Here is an 18,176-nt window from a genome sequence, read left to right as displayed (position 1 = left end):
GAATAAAATAAAATAAAATAAAATAAAATAAAATAAAATAAAATAAAATAAAATAAAATACGGTCAATGGGATTGTAAAAGTAAGAATTGTAGAATAGCATTCAATAAGTAGTTACACACAGTAAGGTCTCTGTTTCCCTCTGTAGAGGACATTCAGTGTATATATACACACGTATACACAGTAAGGTCTCTGTTTCCCTCTGTAGAGGACATTCAGTGTATATATACACGTATACACAGTAAGGTCTCTGTTTCCCTCTGTAGAGGACATTCAGTGTATATATACACACGTATACACAGTAAGGTCTCTGTTTCATTCTGTGGAGGACATTCAGTGTATATACACACATATACACAGTAAGGTCTCTGTTTCCCTCTGTAGAGGACATTCAGTGTATATACACACACGTATACACAGTAAGGTCTCTGTTTCCCTCTGTAGAGGACATTCAGTGTATATACACACATATACACAGTAAGGTCTCTGTTTCCCTCTGTAGAGGACATTCAGTGTATATACACACGTATACACAGTAAGGTCTCTGTTTCCCTCTGTAGAGGACATTCAGTGTATATATACACACACGTATACACAGTAAGGTCTCTGTTTCCCTCTGTAGAGGACATTCAGTGTATATACACACATATACACAGTAAGGTCTCTGTTTCCCTCTGTAGAGGACATTCAGTGTATATACACACGTATACACAGTAAGGTCTCTGTTTCCCTCTGTAGAGGACATTCAGTGTATACACACGTATACACAGTAAGGTCTCTGTTTCTCTCTGTAGAGGACATTCAGTGTATATATACACGTATACACAGTAAGGTCTCTGTTTCCCTCTGTAGAGGACATTCAGTGTATACAGTATATACACACGTATACACAGTAAGGTCTCTGTTTCCCTCTGTGGAGGACATTCAGTGTATATACACACACGTATACACAGTAAGGTCTCTGTTTCCCTCTGTAGAGGACATTCAGTGTATATATACACGTATACACAGTAAGGTCTCTGTTTCCCTCTGTAGAGGACATTCAGTGTATATATACACACGTATACACAGTAAGGTCTCTGTTTCCCTCTGTAGAGGACATTCAGTGTATATATACACACGTATACACAGTAAGGTCTCTGTTTCCCTCTGTGGAGGACATTCAGTGTATATACACACACGTATACACAGTAAGGTCTCTGTTTCCCTCTGTGGAGGACATTCAGTGTATATACACACATATACACAGTAAGGTCTCTGTTTCCCTCTGTAGAGGACATTCAGTGTATATATACACACGTATACACAGTAAGGTCTCTGTTTCCCTCTGTAGAGGACATTCAGTGTATATACACACATATACACAGTAAGGTCTCTGTTTCCCTCTGTAGAGGACATTCAGTGTATATACACACACGTATACACAGTAAGGTCTCTGTTTCCCTCTGTAGAGGACATTCAGTGTATATACACACACGTATACACAGTAAGGTCTCTGTTTCCCTCTGTAGATGACATTCAGTGTATATACACACATATACACAGTAAGGTCTCTGTTTCCCTCTGTAGAGGACATTCAGTGTATATACACACACGTATACACAGTAAGGTCTCTGTTTCCCTCTGTAGAGGACATTCAGTGTATATACACACACGTATACACAGTAAGGTCTCTGTTTCCCTCTGTAGAGGACATTCAGTGTATATACACACACGTATACACAGTAAGGTCTCTGTTTCCCTCTGTAGAGGACATCTTGGACGAGGTGTCGGGGTTGACAGTGGAGAGTCTGGATGAGACTTTGGAGGATGGATCTCGACTGGCCCCACTGAGCCCCGGAGATCATCTGGAAGACAAGAGCTGTGCTGACGCTGGGCAGAAGGTAAACAGGCCAAGGCAGACAGGCACAGGGAAAAAACATGCAGACACAAACACATCTTTGATATACACTCTCAAGCACTTTGTTAGGAACACTGTGTTCCTATTAAAGTACTAAGTCTAATACTACTCGGTAGGTATCAGCTAGCAAAGTGACATTGCCCCAAGGTCGGACATGTCACTGAAGCCTTTCTGTCAGCTCCAACCAGTCTGGCCATTCTCCTCTGACCTCTCTCATCACCAAGGCACAACATCCCCCCCCCCACACACACACACACACACACACACACACCATTCTGTGTAAACTCTAGACATGGTTGTGTGTGTGAAAATTCCAGAAGATCAGCAGTTTCAAAAATACTCACACCAGCCCGTATGTCACCACCAACAACCATGTCATGGTCAAGGTAGTCTCACTGGCCAGCCTCCCCTCCCTTCTGGGAGAGGAGTATGGCTGCATGGAAACAGGCTGCTGGCATAAGCCCCTCCCCTCCTCTACAGCTGCTCTCCCATTGGAGGCGTCCATTTCAGTCGCTGCCGGATTTCCCGCTCCCCGCTTACAAGCTCTGTCATTGGCTCCGACCATGTCAATCAGAGCGGCTTCCGCTCCCCCCTCCCCATGTGTCGCTGTAATTGTCCCCGGACACTGAAGTGAAACGCTAACTAGCAAGCTAATGGCAGAAACTTTTATTTATTTTATTTATTGAAGGTAGTCATTTACAACATCATGGCAACATTACGTTCAACATACAAGGCACATTAGTAACAAAGATAAAGTACAACATGTATGATAGGAAAGAAATAAAGAAATAATATTAAAATAAATAAAAGTTCAATTGAAATCAATCAAACAAATCGTCCGTATTTATGCTAGAGGTTCTCAAAAGATTTCCAGATCTGTATAAGCTTTGAGGAGAGACTTTGCATGTTTTCTTTTCATTAGTTTTAAGGCACTTAGATGATTGTCCACAAGGTCCTTTTTAAAAACAGAGAAAAGGGCTTTCATTTTCCTCCATGTAGACGCATGGATGAAACATTTTGCTAAGAGTATCAGGTTGTGTTTGAAATGGACTTATTTTGTTTTTGGGCTTAAAGGGTAAGTAATATAGCTAGTTCTCTTTTTTTTACATCTGATTCTGAGAACAGTTGGATGGTGGAATTCCTATTTGATCTTATTGGGTACAGAATATTGTTCAGGTGATTGCGCGTCAATTTGTTATCAGTTTTTTCAATCATAAAATCTTGACCATTAAAATGGAGCGTGGGCAGGTTTATCACACAGGGTTGAGTGTCCATGTTTTGGACCAACAGTTTAACTGCAGCAGGAATCGCTTTGGTCACTTTGTTAAACTGAGCAGGTGTGCAAGTTATGTCATATTTATTTCAGACAGAAGTTTATAAGATAGCCAGTGTCCCTGATCATTAATGAGATGGGTTATGGACCAGCCATTTGTATCCATCCAATGTTGTAAGTAGAGAGATTTACCAACCATTGCATAGTACATATCTGTTGTTCCAAATGGGGGTTTGATGTGGGGTGAAATTATGTGTGTACATGCGTTTCCAACATAACCGAACCTGTTTGTGAAATGAGGACAGTTTAACTGGCAGTTTTTCTATCTGGAAGTCATATATATTTTTTTTCAATAATATTTTTATTCAATTTTAAATTTTTCAAGACAAGACAGCGACAAAGACAAAAAACAAAAACAAAAAGACAGGGCAGCTTAAACACTTCACAAAGACACATATGTGGACAACAATGAAGAAAAGGATGGACAGATGAATGAAAATACGATAAAATAAATTAAATTAAATTAGATGTACAAGGCAAAAGGCAGTATTCAGGTGGCAGTATCACTTCGGTTGAGATATCCAATAGTCAGTGTCTCTGCTAGGTTAGGGTCGATATATTTCAGGTAGGGCTCCCACACTTTATAAAAGACATCGGTTGTTGAGTGCAGCATACATGTCATGAACTCCAGAGGCATAAGCTGCATAATTATCTGGTGCCAGTTCCTCTTTGTTGGAGGTTTGTCTTTAATCCAAAATAAAAAAATATTTTTTCTAGCAGCAAAAGTTAATAAATTAAATAGCCGTTTGTGATGTTTATAAACGAGTTTCTTATGGGGAAGACCAAGAATAAGGCTGACAGGGTCTGGGTCCAACTCCACACCAAAGATGACACTCAACTGCTGCACTGCTGCACCAGTATCGTTCTATCTTAGGACATGACCATATGCAGTGAGTGTAATCTCCCACCTCTATCTTACACTTAAGGCAGAGGGGAGACAGGCTAGCATTCATTTTATGACGAAGACTGGGTGATATTTGCAATCTATGTATAATTCTTAGCTGCATCGACCACAGTCTGTTGCACACAGAAATTCTGGTAACACTTTACAATACTGGTGCAAACATGTGCATGAATGCATGCTTAACTCATGATGAATTAAGCCATTAATTGATGCTTACCGCATCATCAACTAATGAAAGGTATGTTTGATGAACACACCGAGTCATATATGAATTACTATTAATTAAGTAGGCTATGCCTATATCATCATAGTTAATTCCTCATCAACACATACATCAACACACTGTGTTCAATAATACCGTAATTCATGTGTTAATTACCACTATTAATGTCACTTTTCCCCAACCAATCTGCATTTTCCTTCCTTCTTAGCTATGTTTTATTCCTGCTGTAATTTGCCCTGTTTTTAATATGTAGCCTATATGTTCTTATTACGTGAAACTGTTTTTATATGCACTGTAAGGCGACCTTGGGTGTTCTGAAAGGCGCCTCCAAATAAAATGTATTATTATTATTATTACTATCGACATTCAGCTCCCTGCAACCGGAACTTTAGCGTTACCGGACCGCAATGCCGATAGCCCACATGATTCAGAACCAGCTGAGCGAGGCGGTGTGCAGCGTGTCAGGGACCGGCTGGATCTAACCTCTCCCAGCCATTACCTCGACGTTCATCATGGGCATTCCTTCCTCTTCGAAGCTTGGTCCACTGCAGGGACACAGAACATGTGGCCGGTGTTTTGTGCCTATCTTACCGGGTGTCTAAATGCACGACCCAGCAGGCCAGCCACCCCCTACCACTACCCAGGCTAAGAGCCTCTCTCCCGGCCCGACACCCAGGGCAGCCCCCCTACTACCACGGGTAAACCCAGCCCCACGTGACCTGCTCTCAGACCTGTTGACTAGTGAGCAGGGTCTGTCTGAGAGCAGGTCACTGGGGGGGGCTGGGTTTACCCAGGATACCACCACCCAACCCCTACCCGCCCTGCCCCTCACCTTGCCTGGGTCCCACACCTCCGGCCGAGAGCCCTTCAGAACCTCTTAGCCGGGTACGGCTATTTCAGCAGCTGTAGCTATCATTCCGATGTTGCTGCTCTGATATAGGCTATGCGTGTAGTAGCCCGCCTTGGTAGCCCCGAACCAGACCAACTCCAACACATTCTCTGACGTTGTATCCACTGTGCATCTCCAACAGACATCAAACACTGGATGTATGTCTTGCAGGCTCTATGGCCCCTATCGTTGCATCGGCGCAGTTTCTAGGCCGAGCGGCAGGCGCAGATCAAAGCAGTGGGCGTGGACAGGCGCACTTGATATCGTCGTGCTCATTGGATAAGTGCAATAAACGAATCGCACGCTTGCCTTTTTAGCTCCAATTCCAGTGATCCCGCAAAACCAGACGAAAGCCAAACGCTCTGCCCCCCCCCCCCCTCCCTTCATCCAGCCTGTCTGTCTGCATTATAGGCTATTATTCCATATTATTATGCTTCTCAAACCAATCTAACTGCAGTTTCAATACTGCAAGCATGTAAATACGCTACACTATAGCAAGATCAAAGTGAAAATAATGTTCTATGCATCAGCTAGAAAAATATAGCCTATTAGATTGGTGAAAGTTTGTCCAGAAAGATATCATTTTCTCTCGCCTGCTGCAGGAAGGATGATGCACATAAATATACCCTACATTATGTCAAGTCATTGCATAAATGTGTTTTTATTGTAAAACTAAATGTGAAATAGGGCCAAGTTATTGGAGGGACATCACAGTATAGCAGATGCCATTAGAAGCGTGTTCCGAAGCGCGTTCCGCTGTTACTTCTCTAAATCACGTTAACTCGACAAGGGGTATATATAGGCCCAGGAGGACATATATGTTTCACATAGGGTGGTGTTTTCATTTCGATGTTTTATTTGGTCCAATATTGAAATGTTGACAATGGCAGGCTGTGTTACCATTACACATTAATTTAGAACTACCTTTTATATCTATTTTGGCTCATTTGGTGGCTATTTAGTAGCGAAATGAAGAAACACAATGCATGCTGGGAACTCAGAGAGAGAGAGAGAGAAGGGTGACAGAGAAGAAGCAGTGAAGGCAGAGAATAGGCCTGCTTTTCAAAAGCGCAAAGCGCTAAATGTAGGCCAGGTCCCAAGATATCACTAGGCTGGTATTTAGCGCCGACACGCCCACTTTGGGACTGCGCCACGCCCATTCGGCCTAAAGCGCATTTGGCAGCCTAAAGCCTATTGCTATCTTGCCGAAACAGGCGCAAGGCACGTTTTTTTGCGGTTAAGGCCCGTAATAGCGCCGATGGCCTGTGGGAGAATAGAGCCCCATATGCCAAGAACCACATGTATGAGTTAAGTGTTGTGCCTCACAAGTGCCTATATCATTATGTATGAATTAATAGTTATGTGCCACAGATAGTAAAGTCACGACATACTTATGTATTAATTAATTGTTATGTGCCACATATAGTAAAGTCACGACATACTTATGTATTAATTAATTGTTATGTGCCACATATAGTAAAGTCACGACATACTTATGTATTAATTAATAGTTTTGTGCCACATATTGTAAAGTCACGACATAATGATATCCTCACAAATCATTAGCTAATGTAGATGGATGCTGATCATGAAATCACTTTTATACAGTATAGCAACACAATTGCATGCATTCCAGTCATGAGAACAATTCAAAATATATAGGTAATCAGTGAAGACCATCATTGGAGTTATAAAAGCACATTTATTTATCAAGTTTGTGAACATGTCCCATTCTGCCCTGGAGCAAGGACTCGCTCTCCAGTGCCCCTTGTCTGTATCAGCTGGGGGGAAACAGTCTGGCCTCTCCCCTCTCCTCCCCACGGCCCGCGTTGCTCGATCTCTCCAGTGGGTCCAACTCCAACTTCCAGCTCTCGTCCTTTTTCACTTGTGTTGCTCTTCACTTCCCGAACCAACGTGACTGTAGCGACAGGTCTCCACCATGCACGCACACAACAAACAAGCTAGCTAAGCCACAAGCTAGCTAAATTGCTAAAGCTAAATTGCTACGGCTAGCTACCTGAAACTCTAACAAACCCGCTCGTTCCTCTTGCGATTGGTATCCATTCGACACTGCCACCACCACTGTGACCGACTCTTAGGCTTTGCAGTTTGTACTCTTCGTAGAATAAGAATACGGAGGCTGCTGTTGATATTTGCAAAACGACCACCACCTTGTGCAAACCAGCTAGCGTTAGTTGCTCTCGACCACGAGAATAAGTGTCAAGAAAGACATGGCACACAAACAATTACTTCCGTTGCCTCAGCCTGCCATCAAAAATAAAAGCACGCAGAGCTCAGTACTGCGTAGCTGGTTACAACATGAATTTCGACTTTTATTCTGAAAGTCTTGGCCGGAAACAATATGTTTTCTCGTGGCTACCTTGACAGTGGCCCAGTAAAATCCCAAAAATACATGCAGCGGATGCCAGATTGGGTAAACCCATGGGCAAGCCTCTTTTAGGCTACTGTCAATTTGAGTTTACCCGTGAGCACCAAGCATCAATCACTCGATCAGCCTGAGCCACGAGAGGAACCTCCATAAAATAGCGTAGCCTACACTACTACACTAGTAACAAGTAATCAGAATGATAGCCTACTGATAGTATTGTAATAAATGTGGGTCTAATATACCAGCAGGAGAAACTGCTAGTTAGCAGGAGAAACTGCTACTGTCAAAGCCCTAAAATAATCAAATGCACAGACTGGGGTATACAATACAACAATCTTTATTAATGAAATGAATGGAAATGAAATGTGAGTTCACGTGACGGGCTGGTTTACCAGGCTAGCTCGGACAAGGAGGAGCGTGGCTAGCGCATCACGTCTTCGTTATGCAACGGGGGAAACTCAATCGATTTCCCGGTTGCAGGCGACTGGATGGGTGGTGGTAGTAGGGGGGCTGCCCTGGGTGTCGGGCCGGGAGAGAGGCTCTCCTGGGTAGTGGTAGGGGGTGGCTGGCCTGCTGGGTCGTGCATGGCCCATTTCCACCGCTGGTATCAACGCGGTAGACACCCGGTAAGATAGGCACAAAACACCGGCCACATGTTCTGTGTCCCTGCAGTGGACCAAGCTTCGAAGAGGAAGGAATGCCCATGATGAACGAGCTAATGGCTGGGAGAGGTTAGATCCAGCCAGTCCCTGACACGCTGCACACCGCCTCGCTCAGCTGGTTCTGATGTGGGCTATCGGCATTGCGGTCCGGTAACGCTAAAGTTCCGGTTGCAGGCAACCTGGATGTCGATAGTAATAATAATAATAATAATACATTTTATTTGGAGGCGCCTTTCAGAACACCCAAGGTCGCCTTACAGTGCATATAAAAACAGTTTCACGTAATAAGAACTATACATATTAAAAACAGGGCAAATTACAGCAGGAATAAAACATAGCTAAGAAGGAAGGAAAATGCAGATTGGTTGGGGAAAAGTGACATTAATAGTGGTAATTAACACATGAATTACGGTATTATTGAACACAGTGTGTTGATGTATGTGTTGATGAGGAATTAACTATGATGATATAGGCATAGCCTACTTAATTAATAGTAATTCATATATGACTCGGTGTGTTCATCAAACATACCTTTCATTAGTTGATGATGCGGTAAGCATCAATTAATGGTTTAATTCATCATGAGTTAAGCATGCATTCATGCACATGTTTGCACCAGTATTGTAAAGTGTTACCGAAATTCTTTTGGCATTATCAAATATATCACACCAGTCCTCGTCATTAATCTCCACCTCAAGGTCCCTCTCCCATATCTGCTTGGTGGCCAGAGTGTTCAGAGTAGAGGTAGACCTTAATAAACTATAAAGAAAACCAATAAAACCTTTACTTGGACCAAGTGAGAGTACCCTTTCGACCTCAGAGGCTTCTATATTTGTTGTTAATGTTGTACGCCGGAGTATGAAGTCCCTCACCTGCAGAAACCGAAAGAAATTTTGGTGTGACAAATTATATTTTTGCTGTAACTGGTTAAAGGACATCAGGATAGGGCCATCAAATAAATCCCCTAAAACTAGTAGCCCCCTATCCTTCCAAATGTTAAAACCAAGGTCACTAAGACCTGGAGGGAAGTCAGGGTTCCCCTGAATTGAAGTAAGAGGTGATGTTAGTTTGGTTCGGCCCTCCATCGATCTAACCAATTTCCATGCCTTTAGAGTATTAATAACAATTGGGTTTTTACACAGGCTTTTTACTGAGGCAAGGTTTCTAAGAAATAACAGGTTTCTGAGCGGACAATCACACTGAGCGGCTTCAACATCTAGCCATATAGAGGACTGGTCTCCCCTCAGCCACTCAGCCAAAAACCTTAAATGTGCAGCTGCCTGATACCATTTCACATTTGGGAGATCTAAACCACCAGCAGCTTTAGGCAATTGTAGTTTTGCCAGTTTCAATCGAGGCCGTCTTTTGTTCCATATAAATGAGCTCAACTGAACCAACCTTCAATGATCTTAACCACCTTATTTGAGAGAATAATGGGCACCATCTGGAGTGGATATAAAATCCTTGGTAGGACGTTCTGGAAGTCATATTTAAGGACACACTCTATTCACCTTATGTTCAGACGCTGGGGTGGGCCAAATTCTTCCGGGCCGTGTTAACACTTCCGGCGGTCACGGCGCCAAATATGAAAGAACGTCATAGCGGACAGTGCAGGGGGTAAAACAAAGAATGTAGCCTACTACTTTGAGCTCGGTACACAGCAAGCAAGCGGAGTATCCACTGTTAGCCAGGTCAGATAACGTTATCGTCGACAATGACGAGCACTTTCTTGTAAAACATACCTGGACTCCAACAAAGAAAGCTTCAGATAGTTTTCTCTCCTCCGAGCACTCGCGCCATTTACGTCTTATAAGACCCGCAGACGTTAACGTAATTCCCTGGAATGCGAGACTTAACGAGCCAGTTACATGGCGTTGCATTCTTAGACATTGCCGTTTGCTTTTATTTGGTATGTTACATACAATTGGCTAAATTATTAGTTAATTCAGAGTTAGATGATGTTGGAGCAGCCAGCCATTTTATTTTTATTTATTTTATTTTTATTTTTCACGCGACCACACAACCGGGTCAAATGGGCGTGGCTACATAAGGTGAATACCACCTTTTTTTTTAACAACCCCCTGGGGAGACAATACCAAATACAGTTATTGCTAAGCAGAAAAGACTTTAACCATTTTAGTTTCAGCACAGCATTTAGACACTCAAAATCAAAATCAACCTGTAGACCGCCATCTTTGTGTTCTTTGATAATTTCAGATTTTTTAAATATAATGAACCCCCTTTTCTTCCAAATTAATTTAAAGTTTAATTGGTTGATTGTTTTAATGAATTTGTTTGGAATGGCCATTGAATATGCAGGATAAATGCACCTTGCTAGTGATTCAATTTTGGTTAGATATGTCCGTCCATAAACTGTGAGATCTCTTTCTTCCATAAACTGTGAGATCTCTTTGTAGCCACATATTCAACTTAGATTTACATTCAACAACTTTGCCTTGTATATATAAAGTTTCACTGATTTTTGCATCTTTGGTTATATGGATTCCAAGATATTTCACAGATGATTTGATAGGAATACCATAGGCCCTTGTATTCATGTATGGCCATTAATTCATATTTATTGCGGTTAAGTGTTAAACCTGAAGCTTTATAAAACACATCAATTAATTCAAAGACTTTAGGAATTTGTTCTAGATTTTTTAAGAAGATGGTGGTATCGTCGGCTGGCAGAAAGCTACACGCTAGCTCATTGCTACATGCTGAAAATGGCAAGTTTTGAGGAAGATTTGGATTGTGCAATAAAGAAGGCCTGCTTGGTGCGTCCTGGTGGCTCACCTGGTAGCACGCACACGACGGAGGCTCAGTCCTTCGCGCGGCCGACACGGGTCCACGAATCCAACCCGAGGTCATCCCCTCTCTCTCCCCACCTTTCCTGTCTGCCTACTCTCCTATCTAAATAAAGACAAAGATACCCCAAAAGAAAAAAAAGAAGGCCTGTTTGACTGCAGCTAAGCGCCGCCCAAGACGAGTGTGATTGGTTAAACAAAACAGAGAATCCCCCCCCCCCCCCCCGCAATAGGAGACCAGCGCTGCCAAACTCCTTTCACGGAAGGGAAGCTGCTGACATGTGTCTGTGTGATCTTATGAACAGTCACTGAAGCTGCTGACATGTGTCTGTCTGATCTTATGAACAGTCACTGAAGCTGCTGACATGTGTCTGTCTGATCTTATGAACAGTCACTGAAGCTGCTGACATGTGTCTGTCTGATCTTATGAACAGTCACTGAAGCTGCTGCTGACATGTGTCTGTGATCTTATGAACAGTCACTGAAGCTGCTGCTGACATGTGTCTGTGATCTTATGAACAGTCACTGAAGCTGCTGACATGTGTCTGTGTGATCTTATGAACAGTCACTGAAGCTGCTGACATGTGTCTGTGATCTTATGAACAGTCACTGAAGCTGCTGACATGTGTCTGTGTGATCTTATGAACAGTCACTGAAGCTGCTGACATGTGTCTGTGTGATCTTATGAACAGTCACTGAAGCTGCTGACATGTGTCTGTGTGATCTCATGAACAGTCACTGAAGCTGCTGACATGTGTCTGTGATCTTATGAACAGTCACTGAAGCTGCTGACATGTGTCTGTGATCTTATGAACAGTCACTGAAGCTGCTGACATGTGTCTGTGTGATCTTATGAACAGTCACTGAAGCTGCTGACATGTGTCTGTGATCTTATGAACAGTCACTGAAGCTGCTGACATGTGTCTGTGTGATCTCATGAACAGTCACTGAAGCTGCTGACATGTGTCTGTGATCTTATGAACAGTCACTGAAGCTGCTGACATGTGTCTGTGTGATCTTATGAACAGTCACTGAAGCTGCTGACATGTGTCTGTGTGATCTTATGAACAGTCACTGAAGCTGCTGACATGTGTCTGTGATCTTATGAACAGTCACTGAAGCTGCTGACATGTGTCTGTGATCTTATGAACAGTCACTGAAGCTGCTGACATGTCTCTGTATGATCTTATGAACAGTCACTGAAGCTGCTGACATGTGTCTGTCTGATCTTATGAACAGTCACTGAAGCTGCTGCTGACATGTGTCTGTGATCTTATGAACAGTCACTGAAGCTGCTGACATGTGTCTGTGTGATCTTATGAACAGTCACTGAAGCTGCTGACATGTGTCTGTGTGATCTTATGAACAGTCACTGAAGCTGCTGCTGACATGTGTCTGTGATCTTATGAACAGTCACTGAAGCTGCTGAGCTGACAGGTATCTGTGTGATATTATGCATTGCACTGCTGCCACATGAGTGGCTGACTGGATAATTACATGTGTCAGCAGGTGTACAGGTGTTCCTAATAAAGTAGTTGGTGAGTGATTAAGAATGTAGTTCTGCAAAGGATGAAATACCATGCACACCATATCACATGTATTGTTGTAGAGAGAAAACAGAGACAGGTGGCATTGGTGTCAGTTTCACTCAGTCTATGACTGATTGGTTGTGTTGTCATCTTCCAGCCTGCTGTCAAGCTGCTCTGGCTTCAGGGGGGGGGTGGACTCTGTTTCTCACTGTTTCTGATCTCAGTTCAGTCCAGTCGGAAGAAAAATCATCATATTATGGATATCATTGTCCGACACTCCAGCACGCTCCAGATGTGTGTGTTTTGTATTGATGTGCACGAGTGTGTGATAGAGATGCTGGAATTTCAGCCATATGAGAATACGGTAAATGTGCTTGTGATGATGAAACAAAAAGCTCTAGCAGGTTTGTGTATCATCGATTATATTGTGTGTGTGTGTGTGTGTGTGTGTGTGTGTGTGTGTGTGTGTGTGTGTGTGTGTGTGTGTGTGTGTGTGTGTGTGTGTGTGTGTGTGTGTGTGTGTGTGTGTTGTGTGTGGGTGGGGTTCAGAGGCTTTTTCTCGTGTGATACTTGTGACCTTTGTAAACAAAAGTCATTTCATTTGCTGCCTTGGCACGGGAGGATCTGAGGCACGTGCATCATGCATCCATCTTTGTCTTTGTCTTTATTTAAGATCCCCATTAGCTACAGCACAGCTGCAGCTATTCTTCCTGGGGTCAAACAACTTGCATAGTTTCAAGATATCACATACAAAATTTACATTCTGTATAAAAATACATTCTGTACAAACGGTACAACTTCAGATATTACATACATACATACATACTGAAGCTCTGTTGGGACAGTGCTGGTTCTAGTCTAGACTCCGCTCTGTTGGGACAGTGCTGGTTCTAGTCTAGACTCAGCTCTGTTGGGGGCAGTGCTGGTTCTAGTCTAGACTCAGCTCTGTTGGGGCAGTGCTGGTTCTAGTCTAGACTCAGCTCTGTTGGGGCAGTGCTGGTTCTAGTCTAGACTCAGCTCTGTTGGGACAGTGCTGGTTCTAGTCTAGACTCAGCTCTGTTGGGACAGTGCTGGTTCTAGTCTAGACTCAGCTCTGTTGGGACAGTGCTGGTTCTAGTCTAGACTCAGCTCTGTTGGGGGCAGTGCTGGTTCTAGTCTAGACTCAGCTCTGTTGGGACAGTGCTGGTTCTAGTCTAGACTCAGCTCTGTTGGGACAGTGCTGGTTCTAGTCTAGACTCAGCTCTGTTGGGACAGTGCTGGTTCTAGTCTAGACTCAGCTCTGTTGGGACAGTGCTGGTTCTAGTCTAGACTCAGCTCTGTTGGGGCAGTGCTGGTTCTAGTCTAGACTCAGCTCTGTTGGGACAGTGCTGGTTCTAGTCTAGACTCAGCTCTGTTGGGGGCAGTGCTGGTTCTAGTCTAGACTCAGCTCTGTTGGGACAGTGCTGGTTCTAGTCTAGACTCAGCTCTGTTGGGGGCAGTGCTGGTTCTAGTCTAGACTCAGCTCTGTTGGGACAGTGCTGGTTCTAGTCTAGACTCAGCTCTGTTGGGGGCAGTGCTGGTTCTAGTCTAGACTCAGCTCTGTTGGGACAGTGCTGGTTCTAGTCTAGTCTCAGCTCTGTTGGGACAGTGCTGGTTCTAGTCTAGACTCAGCTCTGTTGGGGGCAGTGCTGGTTCTAGTCTAGACTCAGCTCTGTTGGGACAGTGCTGGTTCTAGTCTAGTCTCAGCTCTGTTGGGACAGTGCTGGTTCTAGTCTAGACTCAGCTCTGTTGGGACAGTGCTGGTTCTAGTCTAGACTCAGCTCTGTTGGGACAGTGCTGGTTCTAGTCTAGACTCAGCTCTGTTGGGACAGTGCTGGTTCTAGTCTAGACTCAGCTCTGTTGGGACAGTGCTGGTTCTAGTCTAGACTCAGCTCTGTTGGGACAGTGCTGGTTCTAGTCTAGACTCAGCTCTGTTGGGACAGTGCTGGTTCTAGTCTAGACTCAGCTCTGTTGGGGGCAGTGCTGGTTCTAGTCTAGACTCAGCTCTGTTGGGACAGTGCTGGTTCTAGTCTAGTCTCAGCTCTGTTGGGACAGTGCTGGTTCTAGTCTAGACTCAGCTCTGTTGGGACAGTGCTGGTTCTAGTCTAGACTCAGCTGTGTTGGGACAGTGCTGGTTCTAGTCTAGACTCAGCTCTGTTGGGGCAGTGCTGGTTCTAGTCTAGACTCAGCTCTGTTGGGACAGTGCTGGTTCTAGTCTAGACTCAGCTCTGTTGGAACAGTTGTCCCCCCAGTGTCAAAGATTGTTGCACAGCTGTAGGGAAGTTCAGAGAGGACCCCGAGCAGCCGAAGACGAATACATACCTTTCATGATATTGCATAGTCAGAATTACCTACATACCATTACAGATGTGTAGAATATACATAAAACTACATCACATATTATGTATACCTATATATATACCATTACCATATCTTATATATATAATTATACATATAACTATTACCATCGCCATATATATTAGCTATGTACATGCTTCAATATGCTCTATATACATATGTATACACATACATACATACATACACACATACACACATATATATATATACACATATATACATACACATACATACACACATACATAGCATTATCACAGTAGTAAGTGCTGTTTTACCAAGAATTTAAAATGTTTTTTGCTTTTCTTTTGTGTAATATGTGTGGGAAGGGTGTTCCATTCCTGCATACCTCTAAACATGACAGTTATTTTCATCGCATTTGTTCTAACTACTGGAAGTGTAAAACCTCCTGCAGTCGCATGTTGAGTATGTGTGCCTGTTATGACTTAGAGATACATTTTCATACAGAGATAAGGGGTCTTTAGTGTCAAGAATATTCCACATAAACATAAGAAGTGAATAGAGTAGTCTATTTTTTTACAAATGACCAAGCCAAGGAGCTGTGCATGGCTGACACATTTGTTTTATTATCACAACGAAGTGCAATCCTAGCTGCTTTATTTTGTACCATCTGCAGTCTCCTTAGCTTGTTCATTGCAGCACTAGACCACACCACTGGACAATAATCAAGATACAACAAAATTATAGCTTGAATAACCTGCTTGAGAATCACAGGCGACAGAAATTTTGCACATCTTTTAACAACAAAAATCCCTCTGAATCTCAATTCTCTCTCAATCTGAATTCAGTTATCAAGTCTTAATGTGTTAATACAGTATAGTGAGTCTGTCTAGATATATAACATAGCTAGGTGAACACTGTAAGCAAATCATAATCTTACATAGCTAAATTTACCCACAGTACTGACAATATATGACATGACAGTGTGCACCAGTGCGTTTGATGGCGGTTGTGTGAACCTGTCTATCACACTCAGTCCTAGATAGGCACCTGAACAGGTGTGTGTGTGTGTGTGTGTGTGTGTGTGTGTGTGTGTGTGTGTGTGTGTGTGTGTGTGTGTGTGTGTGTGTGTGTGTGTGTGTGTGTGTGTGTGTGTGTGTGTGTGTGTGTGTGTGTGTGTGTGTGTGTGTGACAGAGTGAAAGCGCGAGGGAGCAGTGTCACTATCTAATTAAGATGATGTCTGGTCTGATCAGGGTCAGCACAGTGATTGCTGGGACTGGCCGTGTGCCAGCCGGTCTCCCTTGGATACGGTTGTCACTTCCATCACCATGGCAATGCCTGATAACCAGTAACCAGTACACGTTTTTCCGTTTTTTATCGACACGACAGCCCAGACATGAGCAACAGACAAGCGAAGGCTCCTCGCTGGATGTGTGTCATGCAGTGAGCTTTAGTCTGGAGGGAAAAGTTAATGAGTGAGGTTAATGCTGGTTCTAGTCTAGACTCAGCTGTGTTGGGACAGTGCTGGTTCTAGTCTAGACTCAGCTCTGTTGGGGCAGTGCTGGTTCTAGTCTAGACTCAGCTCTGTTGGGACAGTGCTGGTTCTAGTCTAGACTCAGCTCTGTTGGGACAGTGCTGGTTCTAGTCTAGACTCAGTTCTGTTGGGGCAGTGCTGGTTCTAGTCTAGGCTCAGCTCTGTTGGGGCAGTGCTGGTTCTAGTCTAGACTCAGCTCTGTTGGGGCAGTGCTGGTTCTAGTCTAGACTCAGCTCTGTTGGGGCCGTGCTGGTTCTAGTCTAGACTCAGCTCTTTTTGGACACTGCTGGTTCTAGTCTAGACTCAGCTCTGTTGGGACAGTGCTGGTTCTAGTCTAGACTCAGCTCTGTTGGGGCAGTGCTGGTTCTAGTCTAGACTCAGCTCTGTTGGGACAGTGCTGGTTCTAGTCTAGACTCAACTCTTTTTGGACACTGCTGGTTGTAGTCTAGTCTCAGCTCTGTTGGGGCAGTGCTGGTTCTAGTCTAGACTCCGCTCTGTTGGGGCAGTGCTGGTTCTAGTCTAGACTCAGCTCTGTTGGGGCAGTGCTGGTTCTAGTCTAAACTCAGCTCTGTTGGGACAGTGCTGATTCTAGTCTAGACCCAGCTCTGTTGGGACAGTGCTGGTTCTAGTCTAAACTCAGCTCTGTTGGGACAGTGCTGATTCTAGTCTAGACTCAGCTCTGTTGGGACAGTGCTGGTTCTAGTCTAGTCTCAGCTCTGTTGGGGCAGTGCTGGTTCTAGTCTAGACTCAGCTCTGTTGGGGCAGTGCTGGTTCTAGTCTAGACTCAGCTCTGTTGGGGCAGTGCTGGTTCTAGTCTAAACTCAGCTCTGTTGGGACAGTGCTGATTCTAGTCTAGACTCAGCTCTGTTGGGACAGTGCTGGTTCTAGTCTAAACTCAGCTCTGTTGGGACAGTGCTGGTTCTAGTCTAGACTCAGCTCTGTTGGGGCAGTGCTGGTTCTAGTCTAGACTCAGCTCTGTTGGGACAGTGCTGGTTCTAGTCTAGACTCCGCTCTGTTGGGGCAGTGCTGGTTCTAGTCTAGACTCAGCTCTGTTGGGGGCAGTGCTGGTTCTAGTCTAGACTCAGCTCTGTTGGGACAGTGCTGGTTCTAGTCTAGACTCAGCTCTGTTGGGACAGTGCTGGTTCTAGTCTAGACTCAGCTCTGTTGGGACAGTGCTGGTTCTAGTCTAGACTCAGCTCTGTTGGGACAGTGCTGGTTCTAGTCTAGACTCAGCTCTGTTGGAACAGTGCTGGTTCTAGTCTAGACTCAGCTCTGTTGGAACAGTTGTCCCCCCAGTGTCAGAGATTGTTGCACAGCTGTAGGGAAGTTCAGAGAGGACCCCGAGCAGCCGAAGATGGCGAGTTCAGCCTCCGGCTGTAGGGTTATTTTGTAGGACTTGGAGTACCAGTCAAATATTTTGTCCCAGAATCTGGATAGTGAGGGGCAGAACTCAAAAAGCATGAGACAGTGTGCCCTCTAAGACCCGACACCTATCGCATAGTGGTGAGACAGAAGGATAAATCTTGTGCAACATGTGCTTGGAGTAATGAAGACGGTGAGCAACTTTAAATTGAATCAGCTGGTGTCTGCTGTTAGTTGGACTATAGACAAACTTCTGTCTCATATAATTTCAGATAGAGCAACAGCGAGTTCCTCCTGCCATGCCTCTCCCA

The 18,176-nt window shown here is 44.0% G+C and overlaps 1 protein-coding gene across 1 annotated transcript in view; it reads left to right on the top strand.

Moving 5' to 3' along the window:
- The window catches only part of LOC310785223 (rho guanine nucleotide exchange factor TIAM1-like), a 204,798-nt gene that overhangs the window by 145,577 nt on the left and 41,045 nt on the right, over positions 1–18,176 (top strand). Inside the window, 1 exon segment of the mRNA XM_083646226.1 lies at positions 1,748–1,881. Coding sequence (XP_083502352.1) covers positions 1,748–1,881 — 134 coding nt within the window.

Source organism: Poromitra crassiceps (genome assembly GCF_964638095.1).
Source record: "Poromitra crassiceps genome assembly, chromosome: 1".
In the NCBI taxonomy this organism is placed as follows: domain Eukaryota; kingdom Metazoa; phylum Chordata; class Actinopteri; order Beryciformes; family Melamphaidae; genus Poromitra; species Poromitra crassiceps.
This window is presented reverse-complemented; position numbering and strand designations above follow the sequence as displayed.